Source organism: Propithecus coquereli, unplaced genomic scaffold, assembly GCF_000956105.1.
Source record: "Propithecus coquereli isolate 6110/MARCELLA unplaced genomic scaffold, Pcoq_1.0 Scaffold1073, whole genome shotgun sequence".
Classification (NCBI taxonomy): Eukaryota; Metazoa; Chordata; class Mammalia; order Primates; family Indriidae; genus Propithecus; species Propithecus coquereli.
Window position 1 is genome coordinate 111,738 of NW_012134670.1, and position 27,667 is coordinate 139,404.

Here is a 27,667-nt window from a genome sequence, read left to right on the forward strand (position 1 = left end):
GATGAATGAGGGGCTCGGGTAGCTTGGGAAAAATGTCTTAAGATGACCGACCTCAGAAAGCCACAGTCAGGGAGACAGGGCAACTTCTCCTTTACCACGGAATTATAATAGTAATTTTTCCCATCAACAGAGATGACTTTTTAAAATAAACACAATGAGTCAATTTATAGTCCACAACATTAAAGCACCACAAAGAAATTTATATACTAGAGGGAATTGAATTTCTCTTGTAAAATCAATGTTGAGAATATTTAAGACCAGAATTCTTGGGTGGGAGGAAGGTCAAAACATAGAATAAAACTCGATGCTGGGACGTGACATCTGGACTCCTGGTGGCACAATGATCACCTCTGCTTCATGTTCCTTCTCTCTTCAGAATGCTGTTGAAAAGTATACAATTTCCTTCTCATTCTACCCCAGTTTTAGGGTGTAGTAAGGGCTACAAATACCTCTAAAAATAAGGTAGAATTTGTTGGAAAGTGAAACTGCAATAAAAAGAAGTCATCCAATCACGGAGTTAATGATCAACCTCTGGGAACCTCTCACTTCCTGACCTGAGAGAGCAGAGAGGCGATGAGGTGCTTCCAAGGTTCCCCCAGAGCACAGGTCAAAGGAACTGGAGTCTCTCAGCTCGGGCTCGTCTTTCTAGTTTACAAAGATCACACTCCAGCATTCTACCTTTGGTAGGTTGAAAAGATGGCATTACAGGTGAGATGCAGAGCAGGGCTTCTAGGGGATGATTATTAAAAGTCATACAGAAAAAATAACATAGGGAAATTCTCCCTAGAGAAGCCTTTAAAAATACGACCATTGTGCATTAACGTCAGAGAAGTGATCCAACGTCCTTTCAAGGCTCCTTTCTATCCTGAAGGCTTTGAAATCTCACAGGGTGCCCTGGGGTCTGTTAGAGAGGCTAACCTCTTGATTTTGTTACTAAACAATCTCAGGATTCTGGCTGCACCTTAGAACGGCAGGACTTAAATTCCGCTCCTATGCTGCTCTCTGAGCTTAGATGTCCCTAACAAGGTACACAATCCCAGGCACTGCTCACACTTCAAGGCCAAGAGCTGTTATTCCTCTCAAGACCTAAACCTAGTCAGTTTGCCATGTGCTGCCATTTCCAGCTCCTCTCCATGCCTGGAATGCCCACGTAGGATAGGGAAACACGCACTACATGGTAATCCTCTCCCAGCCCATGAGCCAACCGTCCCAACAACTGTGAGGGCTTCCATGACATGGTCCCTGTCCAAAAGAGCTGCTGGGAAGATGACAGGAAACTGGCATAGGAGACCCTTTCCCAAGGAGTAGGAATTTTAGGTGCCATAGGTTTTTAGAGGATAGTGGGACCATGCAGTGGTGGTGCTGCATGGACAGAGGGAACACGGGACCTTATCTGAGCCTTAGAAGCACACAGGAGTATCTGGCTCCAGACACACTCCAAAGGGCTGCCTCAGAGCAATTCCGGAGGTTGAATTAGCTTTAGAGCACTCTCAGTTATAAGGCTCTCCTGGGAGGCTGGTAGATTCCAGGGTAACCCAACAGCCCCCGGTGATCTGTTAGGTCTGGGAACAGTGGAGCCAGCCATGCATTTTCTCCCTGAAGGTGGCATGTGCAGGGGTCTTCTGGGCTGTTCAGGGCTGGGCCACTGTCACAGGCTAGAGGGTAAATGTAGTCACTGATTTCTGCTCCATTCTCTGTGAAACCTTTTAGTACTGGTCACAGAGGAGCTGGGGAGGTGTCTCTCAGTAACTACATTGCAGCTGGAAGGTTATTTGTATGTTTATTTTGGAGAGTGAGACCAAAAAAACAAACCAAAGAAAGAACAATTTTTTTCCATCAAAATGAAGGCACACAGTGAATCTAAGAAGTTTACTTAAAATATATCATTAAAGTCAACCCATAGGATGAGAAAAAATATTTGCAAATCCTATTTCTAATATTAATAAAAGGTTAATATCCAGAATATCTAGAAAACTCCTAAAACTCCTAAAACTCAACAAAAAGCAGAAATAACCTGATTTAAAAATGGGCAAAAGATTTGAATAGCTATTTCTCTCCAGAGAAGATACACAATTGGTCAAGAGGCACATGAAACAATAATGACCATCACTAGTCACCAGAGAAATGCCAGTCAGAACCACACTCAGACAGGACTGCCACACCCAACAAGACAGCTACTATCAAAACCAGACAGCAACGAGTGTTGCCAAGGATATGGGAATGGGAACCCTCGTGCACTGCTGGAAGGATGTAAAATGGTAGAGCTACTACGAAGACACAAAAGTTCCCCCAAAATTAAAAATAAAATCACCATTCAACCCAGCAATCCCACTTCTAGGTATACATCCACAAGAATTGAAAACAGGACCTGGGAGAGATGTGCACACCCACATTCATTGAAGCATCACTCGCAACAGCCTGGCGGTGAGAACAACTCAAATGCCCATCAGTGGATGAATGGATAGACACGATGTGGTATATACATTTAATAGAATATCACTAAGGCTTAAAAAAAGAAGGAAATCCTTCTACATGCTATAAAATCAATGAACCTAGAGGACACGTAGGCAAACTCTTAGAAACAAAGTAGAAAGGTGGTTGCCGGGGATGGGGAAATGGAGAGTTGTTCAACGGGTGTAGAGTTTCAGTTTTGGAAGATGAAAAACTTCTGGAGAACTTTCATAACAATGTGAATATACACAACAGTGTTGAACTGTATACTTAAATAGTTCTAAGTTTTATTTTTTATAGTTAAAATTTAAAAGATATCTTTAAAAATACATCACTAAAGAGCACTGACTAGAGTTGGATGTTAATCTAATGTTAAGAAGTACCATACGAAATTAACAGAGGACTGAGAGGATATAAAATCCCAGCATATCTCATTTCCTGCTTACTGGGGCCAAAACTTCCCAACCTCCTACACCCTGACTATTCCTTGGCATAATCACACATCCTCACTACCATGCCTTGCTCCCAGGCAAACTGTCCTCAGCAAGAATGGGTTGGTCCCAGCCAAAGCCCCCTGCTACCCAGCCATTTTGAAGGCTGAAGTCAGTCAAAGACCAATTTGTACTTTTCTCCAAATTGAAGCCATTTATTTCTTGTTGCCTCAAGGAAGAGAGAAGAATAAAGGATTAAGGCAGCAACAAATCAAGCCTGCAGAGGCAAATGCTGCTCCATGCAACATGAAAAGGGAACCCAACCCAAAATGCCAGGCTCTCCCCTATTCATTTCCATCCCCAGCCTGGTAAGAAATACCCTGAAGGCCACTTCACAGACCTTAGCTAAAACAAAGAGCCTGGTGTGGGTTGGCTAAATTGCTCTGGGTATTGCTTGCTTTGAACTTTTTTTTGAAGCTGGTAAAGGTGAGCAAGATGAAGGGAAGCCATCCTTCCACCAGGAACTGGGTGTCTGGAACCATCCCGGAGAACCTCTGAGCAGGGCACTCACAACGTGGGGTGCAGGCAGCTGTGACCAATGCTAATGTGTTCAGGAGTCCACAGCCTGTCCCACAATACAACCTACCCACCCGTCAGAATGTCATGATGAGCACCACAGGTGTGTACATGACACTGGTGGGCACTGCTTGCTCATACACGTAACAGTGAGTGTTGGTTCGCTCTGGGTGCCGATTCTGCAGGAACACCTTAGACATTTACAGGAAAGTGTGGAGTGGCTTACCTATAGTCCAGAACTCTCTTCACTTCTGTTTCTGAAATAAGCTTGACTGGTGAGCCAATAATGCCCCAGACAGGCACTGCAGTTTATCTGGGGACAGCTATCCTGGTGGAAGAAACTAGTGCCCACTTGCAGGAGGCATAGGGAAAAAAAGCAATTGTACTCTCATTTCCTAGTTTTGTGCATTTCTAACCTAACAGAGGGAGGCAACTCCTTATTCCATCCCCCGCTTCATGAATGTGGTTTATTGTATTCAAAAACTCATCCCCCCAATCCCCCCCCTCCCCCCAAAATCCAAACTCCGCCAACCCTGATCAAAAAAAAAAAGGAGGAGTGAGAAAAATGAAAGACATCAGGTCAGCCCAAGGGCATCCTCTGTGGGTACCCAGATGTCCCCACTTGGGCTAAGATGAGGGAGGACATGGACAGATGGTTTCCTTCTCCAGGCTTTGGTGGACAGAGTTATGGACAGAAAACACAAATAACAAGGCTTGAGTCTTTTGATGCCAGGGAGGACAGGAAGATGAAAAGCTCCTTAGACTCTCTTCGCATTGTCATGAATAAAGCCTAAGATTGGGATTGGTTTGAAACAGGAGGGAAGGGAGGTGGGGAGAGGGGACAGGAGGTGGGGTATATCAAGTGTGACACCCACTTCCAGAGAATGATGAGATGACCACATTAGAAAGCAAAAAAGATCAATTCGGTGGGCTTCTGGAAGGTATGCGAAGTCCGAAATGAGACATGGTGAAGACAACACAGTGAGTGGAGAAGGCAGGTGACAGTAACTAGCTCACACAAGCTGTACCAAGTCTCCATCAAGGGTTCTGTGTCATTTTCTCCCAGATTAAGAGACAATGTCACTGACTTCATAGATGGGAAATAGTACCTCCAGACTCAAGCCACCTGCTCTCCTGGGGTTAAATTGTTGATTTTAATCTCCTAAGAGTTCACGACATACTCTCTCTGACCAGAAAAGAGCCTGAGCCAGTCCACGTTGCTGCCATCGTTTCTCGACAGAACACACTGTTGAGGAGCATGCACACATGTTTACGGAACGTTCCTAAGTGCTTTCCCGGCACCCCCTGGCCCAGGTAGGCAGCTAGCTTGTTATCTCTGAGCCCGCCTTGCATCTAACTTGCTACCTTTAACTCTGCCCGGAGTTCCCTCCAGGGTGTGAACTCAGCACTGCTTTGAGATACAAAGGAGTAACTAACTGTGCGTGGACATTTATTTCTCTCCGGGAGGGCAGTGAATCACTTTTTAAATACGACGACTTTATGATACGGTTTGAGAAAAGTAAACTAGCCTCTGAGAAAGAACATGGATTAAGAAAAGAGAAAGCACAAAGGGTAGAAAATTGCCAAGACGGGCCCCATGCCGGCCCTGTGATGGGACCCTACTCACTGAAAAGCTGTCAGGTGTTCTCACGGAGCCCCTGGGCCACTGCGAAATGACAGGGGCACACAGGTTGGGAGGTGGCATGAGGAAGAGGGGACTGGGTTTTCCAGATTGCCAACCCCATCCATCAAAAGCTGTTCCTTTGAAACCACAAACAAGCCTTCCCTGTAATCTATTTCTCCCCTCTGGGAAGCCACTGGCCTTCTAGAAAATAAATTATAAAAATTAAATGGCAAGTATAAGCTTGCACAAGCCCAGCCGACATCTGCAGATTCAGCAGTGCCAGAAGCCCAGCTCACAGAGGCCCCCAGCAACGGGCAGAGACTTCCATAGGGGTCCCTGGGAAAAGAGGAACAAGTCTATTTAAATTCTAAGCACTGTTAAGAAAATATATAAATATCATAGAACTGAGGCAGGATTATTTTACATATTAGCAGTATTGAAATAATATTATTATTACATGCTATTAAATAATGAATATGCATGTTAATCTTCCAAAATCAAAACCTCAGGAAAATTAGATTCTTAAACATGTATATAAAAGGAATTGGGTCAGATGCTACAGACTGGCTTTCCTCAGGTCTTACTTCAGAAGGCAATACTAACGGCTTGGTATTTTGGGAAATCCAATTACCTGAAAGGACTTGAGGTAAAAGAAGAACACCACATAATTAACTATTGACAAGACGACAGTAAGTTCCCAGAGAGCACAGACTGTTCCATCCTCTCCCAAGAGCTAGAAGGGCCGAGCACAAAGCAGGCACTTGACTGATGACAAGGAGAAGTGGCCTGTGCAGGGTCACTCAGCGGAAACCCTGCAGAGCCCTGAAGGGGATGCAGCCCTCCTGCCTCCCTCTCTAGGGTGACTCTCCACTGCGTGCTCCTAACCGACGATGCCGTTTCCTTTCACACTTTGCTTTTTCCTCCCGCCTTGACTGTGGCTCCTGTTCCCAAAGGTGCCTTCCCCAGCTCCCATATTCTATCCCCCTTAAATGATCCAGTTCAAATCTCACCTCCCACATAAAGCTTCCCCTGATTGTGCAAGCAAGTGTGCCCTCTCCAGCCTCGAGACCTCTAAGGCACCAAGTGTCTGAACCTGCAGAGCCACTTCTATAATTTCTTGCGATGCCTCTTGCATTACCTAACTCGTGCATGCGCCTTAACTCCCTAGCATGTTCCTAAGGCCTTGGTGATGCCAGAAATCTAGTCCTATTCTTCTTTCTCTATAGCAGTGACATGGTCCACATTTGAAACCCGCATCAGAGATATAAATAGGAGAGTCCATCTTCACATGAGGAAGGGGCTGCTTTACTCCAACTTCATCATAAGGCGAGTCCAGCTGAGTTCAGCCCCAGTGAGCAGCTGTTTTCACTAGCGTGTCGCTGCTCTTACAACACTGCACTTCTATAGTCTAAATTTCTATTTTAAGGCAGAAGCCATGACTTCTATAATTTAAAGATCCAAGAGGACCTAATCTATTATTAGCCTAAAGAGAGCAGGATTGGTCAGAAAAGAAGAGCAAGGGAGGTTGCAACCCAGTTCATACAACTTCAATTCTAGAAGGATCTGGAAAGAATCTCAGGGAGATTGTGGCTCAAAACTTCATTTGAAGCTATAGGAGTGAAAGATCAGCGAGGGGCTGTGATCTGCAGAGACTGCTCCAGCTTGCTAGCGATAGCATGGATACAAAGAGCCAGCCTCCCGACGGCTAGCCAAGCACGCTGCCACCACACCACGCCGCCTTCTCCCTGCCAAAAATACACCATTATAAATAACGGGCTTTTCAATCGGGCTCGAATTCCGAAAGGAAGAGAAATCTCAAGAATGACCACACACAACACACATCTGTACAGCACCAGTCAAAATTATGGTATTAAAACAACCACCTTGACTGGTGATAGAATCAATGAGGTCAAATGGTAGATTGAATTAAAACATAACTAAAACCTGATTCTAAGTTCTATTTCTCAAAGTAACTTCCAGAATGATGCTGGGCAAGAAATTTTCCTCTCTGGGCCTCAGTTTCCCAATTATAAAAATGGATACTCAAAGGATTTCTCAGTGGTGGATCTCCTGGTGTTTTGACAGGGTCCATTCCTCCTTGGGACAGTCCTCTATGTTACAGGACACTTAGAATCCCGGGCTTCAGGCCAGTGGTGACCCCAGCCATTGTGACAACCAAAAATGCCCCCACACATCTTGAGAACCCTCACTGAGAACCACAAGGAAGATCTCCAAGGCCCTTGCTGGTTGTAAAATGCCAGCAGGAAGCCACTACCCACCAGCAGGTGGAGTGGCAGGCTGGGAGGACAGGTGGCAGGCCTACCCGTAGATGTCCAGGACCCCAATGAAGGAGTGCTGCTTGAGGGACGTGTGCAGGGCCTTGTTGATGTGCTCCACGATCCAGCCGAACAGCTGGGCATAGATGTGCTTGGCCAGAGCGTTGCGGGCATTGAGCACCTGCTGCAGGGACATGGTCTTGACGTAGGTCTCTGCGGTGGTGACCAGCTTGCGATGGCACAGCCAGTGCTCCATCTGACTGTGCTCCACCCCTAGCAGTTGGCAGAAGTTGTTCAGGTGCTCATCCTGGGGCTGGGGGAGACGGGGACACGGGTTCAGTAGGCACGTGGAAGGCAACCCCTCCACCCCCGCCTTCTGCACTCCTGTGCAGAGGGAAGATGAGCCAAACCCAAGGCCTCCCCAGCACTCCAGAACCCATCCCGCCCCCACAAACGCACACACTGCTAAGTGGAGATGACAATCAGAGCCCGTAATAGAGCGCTGCTCAAACTGATCATCGCACCTGCTAATGACCACACTACCAGGGCCTTGTAAAACACAAGGCTCTTTCCAGTTTTCCTGTCCCCTCCCCTCCACGCCAGGCTGCTGCCAAGTAACTTGCAGAAGGGGAGTCCTTGAGCGAAGGGAGCAGAATGAGAATTGATAGCTTAGGACAGGAAAGTCCATTCAGAACAAGCAGATTCACACTGAACACACAAGATGTGCAGGGTTCTCATGCAGAGCTTAACCCACAGCCCAGAAAGCAATTCTCTTCCTCCCTCTTAGAATTCTTCACTTACAAGCTTTACCTTTGACCAGCCCCGGGTTTGACCAGCTGTGTGCTTGAAACGAACTCAGGGCTCCTAAGGCTGAAGGGACCCTTCAAAGGTGCTCTGCCACGCACCTCCCTTGGGGGTCAGTTCCCCCACTTCAGTGAAGTACTCAGATGGGCCAGATCAGTGATCCTTTTATGGGTGGGTGGGATACTGAAGAATCACCTTGAGGAGAGTGTTTCAAATTACACATGACACCAATGGGTGTGTTCAGACGTGCTGGGCGAGAGACAGGCTGAAACTCAATGGGTGACGTCCCTTCCAGCACTAGCACCGTACCGTCCGACACTTCTAAGCAGGCTCTCTTTCATCTTAGCCTCAGTGACATGAAATCGCACATACTTGAATTTTAACTTTCTGAAAGCACTTACTGTTTGGGGGAAAAAAGTTAATCAGCGTGGAAAGCTGGAACACATAGCAAAAACATGGAAGAAATTTTGCCCTGAGATCATTTGGAACAGTTTCAATGATAACATCAGATATGTTTAGAGCTGGAAAGAAACTTGGAATTCCTCTAGTTTAAGCTTCTTTTTAATACAGTAAAAGGTTGAGCCCCGGAGAGGTGCAGTGACTCACTCAGGTCCCCTGGGCTCAGGGCTCCTGCCTACCCAGCTGCCTCTAAGGGCCGCCTCTGAGCCTAGACCCTCCTCTACCCCAAAAACCTTGGGGCCTGACCTTGGAGCCACTGGGTAACCAGATTTCCCACAGGGTCTTGTCTCATTTCACCACAACGTATAAATCTCTTGGATAATCCTTCTTGCCCACTCAGGGCATCCCACAGAAAACCCGCTCATCCTTGGATGTCCCTCTCATCTGCTACACATCCTTTCATCCAAATCCTCCTGGGAAAGGCCACATCCAGCCTAGAGCCCACTGAAGAGCTTATTAACTCTGAGGCTGAAAGGGACTCCTTTAGGACACAATGTGCCACCTCCTAATGGCCCTAAATTGCTGTGGGACATATTCTGATGAGGCGGCCTTGTAGGATTTAAATGAAGGCTTGTTTGATGAAAATTAACACAGATAACTGTATGATTTCCCCCTTAATACCATACCCCGAGGCCATTTTTTTCTCCTACAGATATCTATAATCCATCTCCTCCAAACCAACAGTTACAATGGAATGTCAGAGTAGGAAAGAACCATCCAAAATCATTAAGGCAGTGTTTTTCCAAAGGACGGTTTGTGCAAGAATAGTTGCAAAGAACATGAATTGGCTTTACTTAACACAAAAGGAGGAGGGATGGTACCTAGGTCAGACACAGCTGAACTAATTCGCTAATGTACCCTGCTTGGGGGGGGGGAGAGGGAGAGAGAGGAGAGAGAGAGAAGGGAGAGAGAGAGAGAAGGGAGAGGGAGAGAGAGAGGAGAGAGAGAGGAGAGAGAGAGAGAGAGAGATATCTTAAGGCGCATTTACTGAACTTACTTAACCAAAGACCCACTATGTTCCTAAGAAATTGCCTGGGGCTATGGTTCCCAGGAAAACACCTTTGGAATTACCCTTCTAATCTAACTACCTTTATTACTCAGGCAAGGAAAATGAGGCCCCCTCTGCCTTGTGGCTAACAGCTCCTAACCCCAGCCTGGCAGGAGAACTGGCTTGGTTTGGGCTGGGTGAGCTGGAGAGGTCCCTGTCTTCACATTCACTCAGCAGTGAGGGTTTCTATGGCCCCTTCTGGCCAGCAGCCTTCTCCTCCACAGCCACCCCCATCTGCCCCCTTCCTGCAAACATAAAGCCATATGTAGCAGAGTTAGGTGCCTGGGAACCGCTTGGCAGGCAACAAGTTCAGAGGTGGCAAGTGTCCAATTTGTTCATCTGACCTATTTCCAAGAAATTCTTAATTGCTAGGCACAGCACTGCAGATGGATTCCATGACATTTAAATGGCCTGCCAGCAGCTAACATGACTGCCCAAGACCTGCCCACAGGCGCCCCTATCCCCCGACCCCAGGCCTCATGCTGTGAGTGCAGTGGAGAAAGGACCTCAAGTTAGGGACTTGTCCGGCCCTTCCCCCGCCAGGTTTCTACCCACCGCAGTGGGGCGTGGCTTGCTTCTCTCACCCCTCTTCCCACCCTTGATTGAAAGTCCTGAAACTGAAACTGATTTAACATCATGCAATTACATTTAGAAATAATTAAATGATGCTAAATCCATTAAAAATAGCCAGCATCACAGGTAGCAGATTAGTTTTATGGGCCCATATTGCCAAATTCAAGAAACAAATTGCCTCTGGTGTCCAAGTAATTGGATGCTGTTGCATTTCCGAGGTAACTCTGGCAATCATGGAACACATTCTCATGCTTTAATTAAACATGAAAACGACTGAGCAGAAGGCACACTGCTTGTGGATCCACGGCCTTTCCAATAGCCCTATGTACTGGAGGAATAAACCAAATTTAATTTGAGAGACGGGCATTTAAGTAGCACACACTTAAAGATGCATTTCTGAAGCATACACTCTGCGCTGGGTGCCACTGGGGCCCCAGGCAGGGGGTGGACAGCCCTCGCTCCAAGGCCTTGCAGTCCAGCTGAGGGAGCCGGGCTGGCTGGGCCCTGTCCTGCCTTTGCCATTATCTGTCCCTCTGACCTCGGAGAAAGGTTCCTCTCTCTGGGCCTTAGTTTTTCCTCTCCTGTATAGGAAGACAGATGTGCTTAAGGTCCACTCTGGCTTTAACAACAAGGCAGATAACAGTCAAGAAATCGATCCCTGTGAGCTCTGTGCTAAGGCCTTTCCACGCGAGGCTTCAGTGAATCCTCACGCCAACACCGGGGCAGGTGGCATCACCCACACCCCACTGAGGAGGAAACAGAGAGGTTAGGTAACTTGCCCTAACTCCCACATCCAGCGGCAGAACCAAGATCTGACCGCTAGCAGCCCTGACTCTGAATCCTCACTCCCCCCTAGTTCTCTATACTGGTCCAAACGCAGAACAGCACAAGCCTAGCCCAGACCACACACCTGCACTCAAAAGCCTTCTGGACTCCCTGCTGTCAGAGAAAGGGCTGCTGCCCACGTGGGATCCAAACTGCCACCTCTCACAGGCCACCTCCCCAACCTGCACCCTCCATCCACTCTCTCCAGGCGGGCCCTAGCAGACCTACCTCTGTACAGTGTCCACATGAATACCCAGTGGGTAGGAGCAGTAGAGGCACAGCAGAAGTGGTCTTGGAATTTAGTAGGGAAACGAGTTCAGATCAAATCACGAATAAATACTTCTCGCTTGAAGGGCCCCCAGAGACCAGGTGTAGAGGACCAGCCATAGGCTCAGACATACCTCACTACAGACTCAAGCCTCAGCTTTCCAAAGAGGCCACAGCCCTGGCAACAGCAGGTGGCCAGGGTCCCCTGGCCCTGGTTCTCGTGGCTCAGCAACGGCACCATGAGCTCAGTCTCCCCAACTCCCACTCTCAGGTGTGTGGCCCGAGTCCTACAAGCCTCAGCTGGTCACCCATCCCTCTACTTCCTGGGTGCCTCCCCAGTGCCCCGCACTGCACTAGATGCTGGTGATACAGTAATGAGCAAGAACAGTCCCTGCCCGCAGAGTTTGGACTCACAAAGGGAGAGAGGGGGCAGTAATTAATCACACAACAAATGCAAAACCACCACACCACGGAGGAGAGGCACACAGTGCTGTGCGAACCCATGATTGGGGGTGTGACCAGGACGTGGCCCTGAGAAGGGTGGTGGGTTGGAGGCCCAGGGAATATGTGTCATTTTTCCTGCATCTTATCGGCCTGAGCCAGGAGCTGGTCAATGCAAACATTCCTAACCTCACCTGTCCCTGACACAGGCAGAGTATGGCTGCCCCACAGAACCATGGGGCATTTACTGGGCTGCGTGCAGTAGGGAGGCACAGATGCTCTATGCCTTTGTCAACAGGGGAAGATGTCAGGGGCAATGCCGCATTGGTCTTGAAGACTTGGATTAGGGCACTGGAGGCCCATCCACCACCTGCCAGACCACAGGTCCTCCTCCACACATCCCAGCCTCTCTCATGGCATCACTGCTGCCAGCCCCACCGCACTGTGCCCCCTACCCCCAAGGCGCATGCACACACACACACACACACACACACACACACACACAAAAACATCAGGTGTCAGAAACTGCCCCCAGGGGCACTTAACACTGCTGGCTCCAACATTCCCTCCTTTCCCACTGGGCCCAAGTGGGTGAGCTTCAAATCTCTCATGAGGCTGCAGAGTCCATGCCAAGGATGGCAGCAGGCCTGACATGCTCAGGGGCCCTCTCAAACCCAAGTCCTTTCTCATTTAGAGAAAATGCATGGTTTGGGGGGACACAACGAGCTCTGCCAGATCCCAGCCACAGTGCAGGTCTTCCTCTCCCATAAAGGCAGAGCCAGTCTGAAGCTCTCATAACCCCCAAACTAGACAAACAGTAGGAGGTTAATAAATATCCACTCAACTGAGAAAGCATCAGCTTGTGAGTGGCATGGACACATGCTCACAGTCATATTCGGTAGTGTGTAGTGCTATCTTTTCTATTTCGCCAGCATCTGATTACTTAAATTCCAAGTCCTTGGAAGTAAGACTCACACTTTGTACTTCCCTGGGACCTAGCCATCAATGGGCAGAAAAGGCGTATATAATAACCAGTTGCAGATTCACCTATTCCTGCTCAGAATCGCGTTTCAGCCTAGCCCAACACCACTAAATTCCAGAGAGGCATGGCAACTGCTTTCGGTACTACTGTCTAGTATTTACTCTACTGCCCATCATCCACCACAGATCGTTGGGCACCAGGAAAACAACCTTCCTAATGGGCATTTATGGAGCACTTTACAGCTTGTAGTACTCTCACAGATGGCTCACTTCACCTGCCTCGCGCCATCACAGCCTTGGCAAGTGTTGCCCCCTCTGTCCACCCCACCAGCCTGTAAGCTCCTCTGAGGCCATCACCAAGCACGGTGCCCCACGCCCTTTCCTCTCCTTGCAACAGGGACCTCCGTCTGTAGCTCAGAGAGTACTCAGTGAATCAATACATAATGGAATTCCATGTACCTCGGGGTACTTGGAAAATCAACCCATCAAAAAGAATTTATTAAATAGCCACCTAAGTTCCCTGCTCTCAGTGATAGAAATTTGATGACAGCTGGTTGTAAAAGGATTGAGTCTTTTAAAAAATTATCAGCAAGTGAACAGAAACCATTACTGTTCAGAATAAATAATCGATGAGTGTCCTCCAAGCGTAGAGACACATCTCTGCTGCATCCAACAGCAAGAACAGGGTAAACTGTGTACGTTTTATCTCTGGTGCTGGGAGCAACTTACTGATATGCTACAGGAATCCCCGTCGCGCTCGGCCTGAATCTCCACACTTCCAAGGTGCAGGATAGAAGCAATTATCTTAAAAATGCTGATCTGATGGGATTCTCTCACTCCTAAACGGGGGAAGAAAAAAATGAATGAATGACACTCAATATCCATGGTGGGATGGAAAAGACATTTTTTTTTAAAGACTTTTAAAAAATACAGTTTGATTTCCTTTCTGGCCCAATGATTCCTAAAATGATCCAGGCTCCTCACCAAGTAATTGCCACTCACGGTAACAGCTCAGAGGGCAAAGGGGCTCCCTGGACTAAAAAGGAAATATCCTCACTCTGATTGTCCTGATCGAACCAGATGGGTCACGCTACCACTCTAACTTCTCAAAGAGCAAAGGCCAGACAATGCTCCCGCAGGCTCATTTGGGACATTATTTCAGTCAAACACTTTATGCATGGTTTTATGAGTTCAACAAGAATGGTCATTTATCTGCAATCATTTTTTTTCCCCAAGCATAATATTCTGTGAACATCTGTGACATCTCCACAGCACCAACAGGGGAGGAAGAGGAGAAACTTATCCTGGGATTGGTGTTTCAGGGGCTGGCTCCCGGCCATCCCCAGATGGGGGCTGCTGTTGGCCACACTATCCGCACCTTCACAGTCACAGACGGACACACCAACCTCGGAACCACCGTGGGAGCAATCACCTGTTGTCAACGTTGATACTTACCTACGTGAATTATCAAAGGCATGGACAGTAGCTCAGAATTTACGTTTGGCTCGAAGGCATTAGGATTTCTTTTTAAATTACAAAACACTTCAGGACTTATTTAAGAAAGACTACAGAATAATAAAATGAACACCAGCAAACCTATCACTCAGCTTAAGAAATCCAGTGTCCCCCACATTCCTCCCAGCTGCAGTTCTTTATTTTTAAGGTAATACTTTACTCAGGCTTAAAAAAAAAAGTCAATAACACCTATATAAATGAGAGGCACAGATGTCTCATGCTAGGATTAAAAAATTGCCCCAGATAATCCACAACGTGAGCAACCCAAGCATAATTAACTCTAGGCTTTAGTGTTAGATGACCACTACCACGTAAGCTTCACATGGGCAGAGATTTACTTCTAAGTTTTTAATATGTAAAATTTCAAAACATACAAAGTGAGAAATAATCTAACAGAATCCCTGTTCTTACATCATCATCATATCCTCAGTGCCTAGACCAGTGCCTGGCACATAGGAGCTCAGAAACATGACTCACGGAACGACTGAACTGATGACTGTTGACACAGATTGTGAGTACTTGTAGATCTCTACAGAAATAGGTGCATTATTCAAACCTATGGTTTCATTCAGTCTAATAATCCAAAAAACAGCCAGAAGCCTAAGAATTTAGGCATCCATCCCAGTTCAGTGTAAGCGAATACACCTGCGTAAAGCCAGAAACCGGTGTCCAGGACGAGACAGGAAGCTGGATGCGTGCATACTCCTGCGAGGGGTAAAGCCCTGGGCTTCAGTCTGAGCTGAGAGCATCTTACTCTCAGGTAAGTCCCATTAGAAGCACCAGTCAGAAGGGGGATGCTGGAACCACCACAGGGCAAGAGGGCTACACTGCTCAGGCCCCAGCTTTTCTCTCCCCTTCACTTACTTCTAAGAATCAATGCTCTGTCAATTTCCAAAGACCTATCCACCCTACAGCGGTAGGAGTTTAAGAGGTATATGGAAAATGAATATCGAATCCCAACAACAGTTACGAGTCCTGCACTACACTGATGAGAAGATCCCTTCTCAGTATGGGATTCTTTGAGAAGCAGTACCTCACTAAGGGCAGCAAAAATCAAAACAAAAGCCAAAGAATACACAAGGAGTGAAGTAAGAGTCAGCGACCTGTGGCTTACAGTCCACAGCCTGTTTTTGCACACAAAGTTTTATTAGAACACGATCACGCCCACTTGTTTACATGTTATCTATCCCTACTTCCATAATACACCAGCAGAGCTGAGCAGCTGCAACAGAAACTGTATGGCCCACAAACCTAAAACATTTACTATCTTGTCCTCTAAGAAAAAGTTAGCCAACTCCCCGGAGTCGTTTTAAAAAAATAAATAAATAAATAAGGACGTATGTGTTAAAGAGTAGGGAAGAAAGTCTTACTAAAATAATGTTACATAAGGGATCTGCTTTGAGAATTAAAGTATCCAGTCTCTTCAGAGCCTTGGAGGGAACAACCCTCTCCTTGTATCAGCTCATGCCCTCTGCTCACACCAGCACTAACAGGGTAGCCGCCAGAGACCTTCTTTCTCGGACAAACTGGTCAGAATGTATCCTGCTTAACGTCAAGTCTTCTCCAAACCTACCCCCAACTCTGGAGAATAGGACAGGCATGTGATGCTGGGGAAGTCGGGGGCCAGTTATCAATCTATTATCTCTCAGCTTCAATCCCCCCACTCTTTGCCCTGGTTTGTGAGACTGGAGCTGGACCCTGTAAACACTTCTCCCGTGCCGACTGGTGGAATGTCAGGCTTGCTCAATAGAGGGCAATGGTGATCTGCAAGGCAACAGCAAGAGAAGACATTTCTCTTCCTGGTTCTAGTCTTGCACAGTTATCATTCATCGGGAGCCCAGTGACTTCCCTGATGAGCTCCAGCTGTGCCTGCAGGCCTGTCTCCCCATCAGCAGTGGCTTCTGAGAAGTTCTGCTCCCCCCAACTCACACCCTCTGACAAGGTTCTCCATCACATCCTCTCAGAAGCGAACTAAACCTCAGCCGAGGGTGGGGACTCTCCTATTGGGTAGTTCCTTTACTGCTGCTCTTCTTGCCTTAGAGACACTACCTCTGCTTCTGGACCCCTTACAGTCCACTCTCATCCCTTTTATAGTTAATCTCCTACTACAGCTCTAGTTAACATTTATATTGATTTTTCCCTGTTGGAATAGCCAGTGTGGCTCCTGTCTCCTGACTGATATTTCATAGGTACAAAAGACAAACCCCATCTATGCACCAGTTACGCTGAGAAGTGACCGGCACTGGGATCTTGGCACACGAGGGCCTGGTTTCCTCCCCATTCGGAGATTAGGGCATGTTGTGTTTGGCCACGTTTTATTTGGACAATGGATAGAATTTCCCTGACTTCCAAAGAACCTAACATGTGCTGCTCTGGGTTAGTCACATGGCTCAGAAGCCCAATATTCTGTCTGCCAGGGAAGGGGTTGGGGAAAACAAAAGGGCCACCCTGAGCCACTGCTTGGGCTTCAGACTGACTTCTCGAGCTTTCCTCTTTCTGGCTGCAGGTCCCAGGAATTTAACACTTCAACTTCCCAACTAAGAAAGGCTTACCTTCCACCTTGCCACTGGGGGCTCTTCTCCCCCAAAACTGGCAGGGGAAAGGGACAATCGCTTCCAGCTCTACTGTTCCCTCCTGCCCTTGAAGGACAGAGAGAAGCTTTTGTCTTAAGGACTCCAATGTTAAGTCTAAATGGAAGCGGCTCACAGAATTAACACTGTGTGTGAGACAAAGCTACCAGACTGCTACAGCCCACTTCCAACTCTGACCCCCCGACTGCAGTACGTGGTTTGATCCCAACGGAGTGTCCTTGTTGCTAGAGCATGCTGCCTGCACGCCCGTCCGGTCTACTGTATCAAGAAACACAGCCATGATTGCTTTTCCCTCCAGTGGTTCCAATGGCCAGAGCAGGTAGAAAGGGACACTTCCCAGCACCTGGGAGAGAGGTTGTCAAAACCTTATTTTTAAGAAAGGCCAACAAAGCTCCAAATTTTAAGCTAGGGAGCCTAAGGGTTGGGATGGATAAGAAAGTAAGACAATATCCACCGAGGGTAGGAGGGTGCCCCCCATTAGCACGTGCAGGTTGGCCAGTGAAGGGGCCATCACCTCGGTTCCTACCTCCAGGACCATCAGTCCCCGGGGCCTGCTTCTCTCACTCAGAAGCGCCTTACCAAGCAGCGTGAAGGCTTGCCGTGTCTTCTCAAAGTCCTCGGCGTCATCCACACCCTCGATGGACGTGTCTCCTCCCTGTGACGTGTAGAAAAAGTCCTCGGCGCTTGCTGTGGGAGGCAAGGTAGTAAGGCATGAGCCACCAGAGAGAGCGCAGCATCCCGCTTCCCCACAGATCACAACCATGACCAAGGTTGAGTTTAGTCCCAGCTGGATGGGAAACCCTTTAAAAACAGTCTTTAACCCCAATGGCAAATGGCAGACAAAACTGAATAATAGAAGAGAATTACACGGACAGAATGTGCCACTGTATTCATGTGCAACTGCCATGGGAAAACATGTTAACACAAAAGATAAATAAGTCATGGATAGTTGAATTTAATAAGATTCACCACAGACTTGTTTTTTAGATACACGCAAGTAAAACACATATCCACCCTAGAATCAGACTTCTGTGACCTTAGATAATCTAACATCTGACAAATAAAGGTGATGTGCCCAAGGGGATGTGCTTTTTTTGTTTGTAGTGCAAAGTCGGGGCACACTTGAACTACGTAGGCACATGAACAAAGGCAGGCTGAGACCCTTACGTGTTTGTTCTCATCCCCAGCCTAATTATTCTTCCGTCTGGCCTCTGGCAAAAGCCCTAGGGACAGCTGGCAAGGAGGGGCCCAGGCTGTGTCTGAGAATTCAGAGCCAACCTTAGCAGAGGGCAAAAATGCAACCAGCCCTGGGAGCATCCGCTGTGTAGGGAGGATGGTAGAGTCAGCTCTTGGGAGGGGGCTGCACGCAGAAATCAGCAGTTAGGGCAACAACTGCAGGTAGTCAAAGTCACCCTTAGAAGTCACTTGAACATTTCATAAGATGCAGTAACTCTGTGTAGTACAACCCGTCCTGGTACTTTGTGTTCTAAGTGTGTAACGTTTGATTTTGTCAGGATGCCCACAAAGCAGACGCTGGCTGGTTTCTCTCTTCTCCTGAAAACCCCAGTAAAATTCTTTTCCCTTGACCTGTGTGTGTACAGCTGAACACACAGCAGTTAAACGTGCTCAGGTGCAGCTTCACTGCAACTCCCAGGCCTCCTTCAACACCCTGTCCTTCCAATTTGATCTCCCAAGAGCTTCTGGAGTCTCTCCATCTCGACTGCCACTGCCCTGGGTCTGCCCTTCAGCATCTGTTGTCTGGGGACCGTTGTGCAAGACTCTACACAGTTCTTCCTGCTTCTCTGCCTGTCCCTTCAAACCCACCTCCAAAACCTGGTAGCTCTGATCACACCATCCCCCTGCCTAGAGCCCTTTCGGAGACTGCACTGCCCTCAAAGCAAAGGTCAGCACCCCAGAACAGCCTAGGGCCCTTTTGTGAAGTGGCCGCCTCTAACCCTCCAGACTCACGGCTTATTCCTGCCCTCCCCATCTCTATGTTCCAGACATCCCAATTTCCTTATGGTCACTCATCAGCTCCACCCTCTGTCCGTGTCTGCAGTTGTCCCTGCCTACCCCTCCCCCTTCCTCACCTCTGCCCATATCCCACCTTGTAGCCTATGCTGCAAGCCATGCAGAGCTGTGCCCGTCCCTCCAGCCTGCTAAGCACACGTTGCCAGGCCAGCTAGGCAGTGACGGAGCGTAGCCCCAAACCCCAGTCTGACCACACAACCTGAACTATGACCACCAGGCGACCCTGCCCACAGGCATGAGTATCAGTGGTGTCCTCTGAGACGCGGCCTCCCAGACAAGTAGCAAACACACTCAGGTGCAGCCAAGGCGCCTGAACCAGGAGTGAAGACTCCAGCCCTGTACTCACTCACCGCCTCAGCAGAAGCGAATTTTGATGAGAAAAACCGCATCAGAGCTTAGAAGACAGCATATTTCGCTCTTTCCTATCTGAGCACTCCCTAAGCTCTGGCACAGAGCAATACAACAGTTTGAAAGGCTCAATATAAAAGCACCAATTCTTTTCTCCCTTTACACTCACCTTGGAAAGTATCTCAGTCGATGATTTTTATAGTGCCCACCTGAGCAAGACTGATTCTGCAGACAAGCAAACTGAGAAACATAGGGCTTTTTAAGGGGTTCCCAGGCTCACTCGGGGTTTGGTCAGGCCTGGAAGCCCATTCCTTGATTCCCCCATTGCAAAAGTGACCATTTATGGCATCCCATGACTTTGCCACAAACACACCCTAACTCATTATCAAGTGTCAGCCAAACACATCAGAAAGAGTCACCTGAGACTCCAAGGCGGGTCGCTCGACTTCCATGTTAGAGGGAAGGCACGTTCGGCATCTTTCAAAGACCTTCATTTTCAGCAGTCAGGGCCCTGCTGCCTGCCTGGGTCAGACGACCCCACCTTCCCTGCTCCCAGTTCCTGAACTCAGGCACAAGCTGGGTGACCTTCTCAGACCAAGGCTTATCACTGCAGCGGCCACCTGGGCCAGTCACAGCACTCTCTACTAAATCACCTGAATCTGATCAAAATGATCATCTTTCCATCTGCTGTAAGGCCTCCGGACTCCCTTAACAAGAGACATCAAATAGGACTCAGTCTGTCTCCCCCACCTGCTTGGGTCTCAGCTCTCCTTTCAGGTCCATGAAGCCAGCGCTGACCACCCCATCCCAAAGCAATTTCTTCCATCCTCCATTTTGGGTCTCTCTTTACTAAGAATTCCCCAGGAGAAATATACCAGAAGTCTCCTATTCACTGGCTTACCAGGCAGCCATCAGATCAAGAAGTGAACAGACCACAAGGGGGCAGGAACCCAATTAGAGCATTGGACCATCAAGGCCAAGGTCATGGGCTTGCACCTCACCTGGGGAGACTATGCTGACCTGTGCAAGGCCAGAGAGGTTGTTTATAAAACCATATCAATACACCTATAGAAGTGAAAAAGGGAAAACGGGCGTTTATGCTTGTGTGGTTTTTACTATCGTTTATTTACATTCTAACAAGTTACTCATTGGACTTTTAAAATAATATCTCCTCCTGTGGTCATTTTAAATGCAATAGACCAACAATGCAGCAGAGGAAGCGTGTGGATGACTAGATGCAAACCTGTGTCCTCCATCCTCAGACAGATTCACACCAGGCCGAGGGATCTTGCAGAGACTTCTGTGCATCTGAATGGCACGTTTTAGGCGGACAAGAGGGAGAAGAACGCCAGGTAGGCCTACATATTCACTGAGAGCCCCTGGCTAGTGCTTCATTTATTTGAGGCTCCCAGCTACTCAGCTGGGGTTATCAGCGGAACTCAATGCCAAGCTTCAGGGCTCACACCCAATCTAGGCAGCAGACAGCCTCACACCAGAGCACAGCGCTCAGCAAAGACTCTCGCTTCACTCCAAGAAGTTCTCAGACGGCGCATGCAGGTGCAAGAAATTGATCAAATTGGGTCGTTTTCAAGCACTGCAGCCAGGGCTCCAAGGAATCCGCACCTTGCAGAGGCACTGAATTAGGAAAGGTCATTTTTAAGCTCAACACGACTTACATAAATGAAAAAAATTTTAGGAGGATTTCTTCCCTATTACCTTAAAGTCACAACTGGGACACAGTGATCCAAATTCAGCCAGATGGATCTTGCCAAAATCTGTTTGTTTTCTGACAAAACTGACCTGAGGGGAAAAACAACTGCATTTCCTGCAATTTGTTCTTGAAAAGCCCTGCTGGGCCCACCTCCCCCTCTGGGAAGGAAAAAGGACGAAGGCAGTGGCCTGTATCGAGGCTGCCTACCTGGGCACTTGGGACCGACAGCCAACATCAGAGCCACGGGCGCCAGCTCAGGGCGCTGCACAAACAAGGCGTGCTCAGCACCTGCTCTGCTCAGCAGGTAACACACACTCCTTGTCCTCAGCAGTTTACGACGTCCCTACGAGGGTCAGACTGGTAAGCGCTGAACAGTGGGAGAACAGGACAAAACCAGCACAGCGGATGCCAGCTGCAGCTTCCTCCTCTGGTCTTGATTTAAATATCACCTCGCAGGGGAACCTTTTGGCCACCTCAGCTATGCTTCCTTCAGCACAGCCCCAAATCGCTCTGCATGGTGGCTGGAGAGCTAAGCAGGGGCAGGGCATACACTGCCTTGTCCAGCGCCGCATCCCTGGCACCTAACATGGCCTGAGTAGGGTTGGACGAACAAATGCTAAGCTGCAAGGGACAGGCATCAAAGCTACAGGGACTCATAAGCAAGTAAGCAGCGTTAAGAAGACAGACCTACACTGGAACCACTGTGTGGATTTCAGCTACTGGGAACACAGGCAGGTCTGGTGCTGGGTCCCCAGGATGGCCAGGACTTAGATCAGGGACAAACAAGCCTCAGACTCTGCTTCTCACACAGCTGTACAAAGATCCACCAACCTGTTAGACACACAGCTTTTCACACCACCTGCTAGTATTGCACATCCCCACACAGCCCCAAAACGCAGACACAGCAGGCCAGGACAGGATGCTCGGCAGACACCAGGACACTGCTGGGCCCCCGGCTCACCCTCCCCACCCACGGGGCTGAGGAATCAGTATTCCACCATGAAGCCCCACATAGAGAGGTGGGCCAAGACTCCGGGCTCAAGGAGAGGCGCTACAGGGCATGGAATCAGAACGAAAGCCTGCTCACGCCTCCAGTGGCTGCATGCCAACAGCCTCAAAGAAAATGAAACTTGCTACCGCCCCTCAGCAAGCAGCAGTAGTGGAAGCAAAGGGTTGTGCCCACCCATCTGATGGGGACAGCAAGGCGACTCATCCACTGGCTCCCGGGGAGAGGCGCTCTGGGTTGCTCCAGCGTGGGTGTGCTAGAGGCCTCGGTGCCTGTTTGGGAGCCATCAGACAGCCCAGCAGTCCAGAGCCTCGTGCAACTAACCCCTCTCTCTGTAGCGACGCCCATGCTTCATGGACATGGGTCCTGGAACCACCCCTACTTTGCCCTGCTCCGTCCTCACCCCCTCCCCCCGCTTCTGTCTCGATCCTTAAATATGACTTAAAACGTGTTGGCTGCGATTAAGTGACGTGCGTTAACTAAATCTCTAGATCCTTGTGGTTGGGATACATTCCTTACCATGCCTAAAGTGGAAACATATCTTTCAAAAGAGTAACACGTACAAAGACTTTCATGCTGTGAAAACACGCTTCCACCCCTGCCTCTTACCCTCGCACACGCTTTCTGTGGAAGGAGACCTGGATACAATTAACCCTCTTTTACTAATCAGGTAGCGAAGTTCACAGAAGCCTAGAGAACACGGCCATAGTAGAGGCAGAGCTGAGACAGGAACCCACAACGAAGGGCTTGGAGCAGAGCCCCAGCTGGACAGTCCTGCGGCGGGGCCCACCCCAGAGGACAGGCATGCACATGGTGACTTACTGAGCGCGAGCTCCTTAAACTCCGGAAGATTCGCAGCAGCGCAGAGCTGGTAAAAGATGTGGTAATTCCTCTCATCATCTGCCTAGAGGAAGAAAACATGAAGCTGTTTTAGGGCAGTGACCTCCAAGACTGTCCCCTCATCCTTTGTAACTCAGAGTGCTCCAGGCAGTGGGGGCCCAGCCCCCCACTCTTCTCAATTTTTCCTCCACACCTCTGCCACCTTCGATTTTCTATTTGCTAGTAGGGGGCCTTCTTCCTCCAGTCTGAGGATTTTCACCTCGACTTATACGACAGCATGTGTTATTCTTTTCCTTCTATGTAAAACATCACTGCTCTTCCACTAACAGTGGGTCAGTCAACAAGTACTCATTCAGACTCCTATGCTGCCCGGCTGACGTCGTGCGGGTTGCCAGGTCTCCCCTGGCAGGCTCTGAGCTAAGCGAAAGCTGCACTGGCCCGTAACGGCAGACAGGGCAGTCAGGAAAGGCCCACAAGTCCAGATAGGACTCCCAGGGGACACCTGCAGCTGAACTGGCTTTTCACCAGCCAAGTGGGGGTGGGGTGGGCATTCAGGGGGCCTGAGCAAGGAGAGTGAAGGAAGTTCCAGGGGTGTCCATGGAAGAGCCATGAACAGCACATCACAGCGGGCTGTTCCCCTGCTGCGGTGAAATAAAGGATGGGGGTTGTCAAACCAACCTACAAGGTACAGAGAAAATCTGGGCAAAAAGGGGTGAGGGGAGCTGGTTAAAAAAAAATCCATTACATGTATGCCAAGCATCAGCATGGCGGCAGTGCCAAGAAACCAACAACTGAGTTGATTTTGATGTCTCCTCCCAAGGCGGCTGAAACATGAGGAACAGGAAGCCATTTAACCCAAGGCAAGAATGTGTTGCAGACTCAAACCAGGACATGCGCCATCACCCTAGTCCAGTGAAGGCAGGGCAAGAGGGAGCTGGAGGAGGACTGCTGTCGGGGCTGTGGGCTGCACCGACCCCCACCAAAGGCAGGGTGCAGGAGGAAAAGGTTGCAAAGAATGGTTGGGTAGGAGGAAATGAAAGGTAAGCAAAGAACAATGAAGAATCGAGTCAGGTAAGAAGTGGGACCTCCATTTATTGGAAAAGGAAACTAAGTCGGTAGCCAAGAATATATTTTAATCTACCAAATAAGAAGGTTCCAACTGCTTCTGGCTAAGATCAAGTACAAATAAGAAGGTTCTGAAGGAAGGTGAAACCCACAGATCATCTATGACATTCTCCTGATCATAAGATTTTAAAATCCATGAGGAAAAGGACTGTTTTGTTCTTTGCTGTATCTTAGGTGTCTAGCACATGAACAACACATAATAGACACTCAATATATGTTTGCTGATTGAATCTAAAAACAATACTGTGTAAAAGGTTTTTGAGGCCTCTTGCCTATACCATTTGGATGAACACTTACTGATGGAAGGAAAGAGAACCAAAAGAACAAGCACATCCAATTCCAGGGTCAAAAGATGAGATGCTCTTCAGGCACAGGGAGCAACAAGTGAGGGTGTCAACCATGAGAGACACACAAAGGGCCCGAGACCTCCTGCTCACCTGGAAGACCACTCTAGACTTCTCCAACAGGTAGGTCCTCATGTTGGCCCCAATGATGTGATACCTTTTGTCAAAGCCAATCTGAATGTACTTTCCGAAGCGGCTGCTGTTGTCATTGCGAGTGGTTTTAGCATTTCCGATGGCCTGTAGGGACCAAACAAGAAAGGTGTGCAAAAAATGATGGCTTTCTGGATTTCAGGATCATATGCCTGTGGCAGCACCTGCCTCTCATCTCTCTCTCTTCCTTACTTACAGGACTCCTCTGCTATTGGGTTGACAATAGGCAGAGCTTAAAAAAAAAAGAAAAGATAAAATCCCTTCATTTTCCATCCTCCTTTACTACTAAGGATGGCCAATGAGAGTAATGAGTTCCTTGGTGGGTTCTTCAAAGGGGACTGATCAGCTGGAAGGTGTACTCCATCATCCCTCCTCCCTTCTTCCCACCTGGGATGCACATGTGATGGCTACAGCTGTAGCAGTCATCTTGGGACCACAAGGGAAAGGCCTGAAGAATCACAGAGACCCCAATTCTGACACCCTTGGGCCACTAAACCAATGCCGGTGCCCACTAGCTTTGAGCTTTTTGTGAAAAAAAGTAAGCCTCCCTTTGCTTAGCCCACTTTGATCTGATCTCCACGACTAGGCAGTCAAATGTCATTCCCAACTGATAAATAGTACTTCCTAGAAACAGACCACAAATGGACATTCCCCTCACCTCATTACAAGGGAGATTCAGGAAGCCATCACCCCTCTTGGCATCATTCCCACACAGCAGCATAAGCACAGTTTAAAACATTAGACAATTTTTAAAATAAGTGGCTAAGTGAGAATAATCTCATTGCTTCTCAATTTTACTTCTCTTTTACAGGAAATACAGGGGACAAAGGAACATGTTAAACATGCAATCCTAATGCAATCAAAGGCACGTTTTTGTGCAAAATTCTAAAGGACAATCTAGCTTAAACACTCAGGTTAATTTCAAAAATTTAATTTCAAGTTTCAAATTCATAGAACAAGAATAAGACCCTTTACCGCATCTGAGCTCTTTCCTTGTGATGGCTTGGAAAAATTTTGCCCAAGGTATAAAGACTACTGCCAAAAGACAGACCTTCCTTACCTCACCAGGCTGCTTTGCAAAGTGATGATAGATCTACCAGTACTGGCGTGATCACTCTAAAGAAAAATCAAGCATATCTACTAAAATTGAACATGCATGCACCTAACAATTCAGCAATTCAACTTGTAAATATTACATAAAGAAATTCTCATGTAAGTGTACAACGGGGCATGCAAAAGATGTTAAATGCAGACTGCACTTAATGATGAAAAAGAAACACAACCTAAATGTTCCCCAGTAAGGGAAAAACATGAAATGTGGTATAGTCCTACAATGGGTAACTATAAAACTGTTAAAAGAAATAAACTAGAGCATAATTCAGGGATAAATAGAAAAATGTTGAGTGAAAAGCAAGTTGCAAAATGGTTAAGAGGATACCAATTATACATAACAAGCTTTTTGTTTATGTATACAGAAATGCAGTAAAACAAAAATGGGTTATAATAATTTCAATATAATTGGTTTGTACGATAAAGAGTTATATATATCAAATGTATGAAAACAAAGAAAAGCAGTTAGTCATGCCCAGCAGAATGGGAAAGGATTTAAGAAGTGAAATTAATGTGGATCTTAAAGTGAGCAGAATTTTACCAGTGGGAAAGAAGAGATTCTATTTAGGAATATAGTGTGGACAAAGGGACAGGAGTATGTTAGAGAACAGACAAGTTTGGAGAGGCTAAATGTGTTGGTGCATGAGAGAAAAGAGATAAAATCAGTGAGGTGTATGTTGGGGGCAGATTCTTGTATGAATGGGTTAATAGTTGGAGGCTTTCTTCTTTATGTTAAAAACCCCCAAAATTATGTAGCTGGTTTTGGTTTCTATTGTTTTTGCTCACTGTACACCTGCCCCCTTTCTTCCTCCCAGGATAGGGGGAGTCTCTGTGCCTCTCAGAGTTGTGTGACTGCAGACTCCAATCACTCCAAGAAAGCATGTGACCCTGTTTGGCCTGGACTTAGGCTCTGTCACTCTTCTAATAATCTCTTGATTACCAATGTTCTTTTAATCAATGCAGACTTGTGAACAAATCACTCCTAGGAAGCTGAGAAGCTCTTGAACAGAACGGGGTCAGAGAGCACCGGGGGAGACGATAAATCATCCCAATCCACCCCAGCCAATCCAAATCCATCCTCAAGTCGCCTTTAATTCAAACAATGGCCACGTAGTGCAGCCCACTGGGAGTTCTGCCTCCCCAGACTGCACTCACCCTCTTGGTGTCCCCAGGAGGTGTCTGCCCCTGCCAGGCTGCACATGCAATGAGATGATGCCATGACCACAGCTGACTGCTTTGTGGGGAGGTGCCATCCTTCCCGGGGACGGGCAGAATAATCAGTAATCAGCAGTCCCCTGATTAAGGCAGGCCCTGTGTTGATTATAACCCTCTGAGGAGACACGAAGCAGACTATGTTCCTGATACAAGGACCCAGCTAGACTTGGAGCTCCCGAAAAGTCGTGTTTTCAGACTTTGGCAGTGCAAAAGCCTCTCTCTTTCTCTACTTGGCAACACTCTTACTAATCCCACCCAGGGTTCTTCCTGGCTACAACTCTTCCTTTCCATATTCATATCCAAAACTTCTCGTCAACATGACACTTAATGACAGCTCAAGGGACAGTCCCTATGATGGCAGAATTCTCCATTTGAAAGAACGAACCCTCAGGACTTGACCATATGGTTTCCAAAGTACCAATTTGCACAAGGCGGAAAATTAATGTTTTGAGCCCAAACTACTGCAGCATTTATCTACATGATCACAGATGATTAGGCTGGTTACTGCATACACTCCTCCGTCAGACCTCAGCAACTGGAGCACATCTTATATTTGGGGGTGTACCTGTTGCTCTTAGATGTCTTCCATGCGAAAGCACCCTGATTCCCCACAGCCCAGCAGCCCACACAGGACATAATGGATATTATTATACAATCATCAATTTCAGACTGCATAATTTAGAAAGCATTCCCAAAGCAGGAACTCAGACAGACACTTGCATATCCATGTTCACAGCAACAGCACTCACAATGCCAAAAAAGGCGGAGGAATGGATCAACAAGATGTGGTATAACCATGCGATGAAATGTCGCACAGCCACAAAAAGGAACAGAGTACTGATCTATGCTAAAACATGGATGAACCTTGAAAACATTATGCTAAATGAGATAAATTAGACATAAAAGGACAAATATGGTATGAGTC

General features: G+C 47.7%; 1 protein-coding gene across 2 annotated transcripts in view; it reads right to left on the bottom strand.

Moving 5' to 3' along the window:
- MYO5B (myosin VB) overlaps positions 1-27,667 on the bottom strand; it is a 160,101-nt gene that overhangs the window by 104,511 nt on the left and 27,923 nt on the right. For both annotated transcript variants that reach the window (XM_012647361.1, XM_012647355.1), the window contains exons 3-7: positions 24,361-24,504; positions 22,781-22,862; positions 17,442-17,549; positions 13,486-13,595; positions 7,406-7,671 (exon numbers count right to left, since the gene is read on the bottom strand). In XM_012647361.1, coding sequence (XP_012502815.1) covers positions 7,406-7,671; positions 13,486-13,595; positions 17,442-17,549; positions 22,781-22,862; positions 24,361-24,504 — 710 coding nt within the window. The remainder of the gene's footprint in view (positions 1-7,405; positions 7,672-13,485; positions 13,596-17,441; positions 17,550-22,780; positions 22,863-24,360; positions 24,505-27,667) is intronic.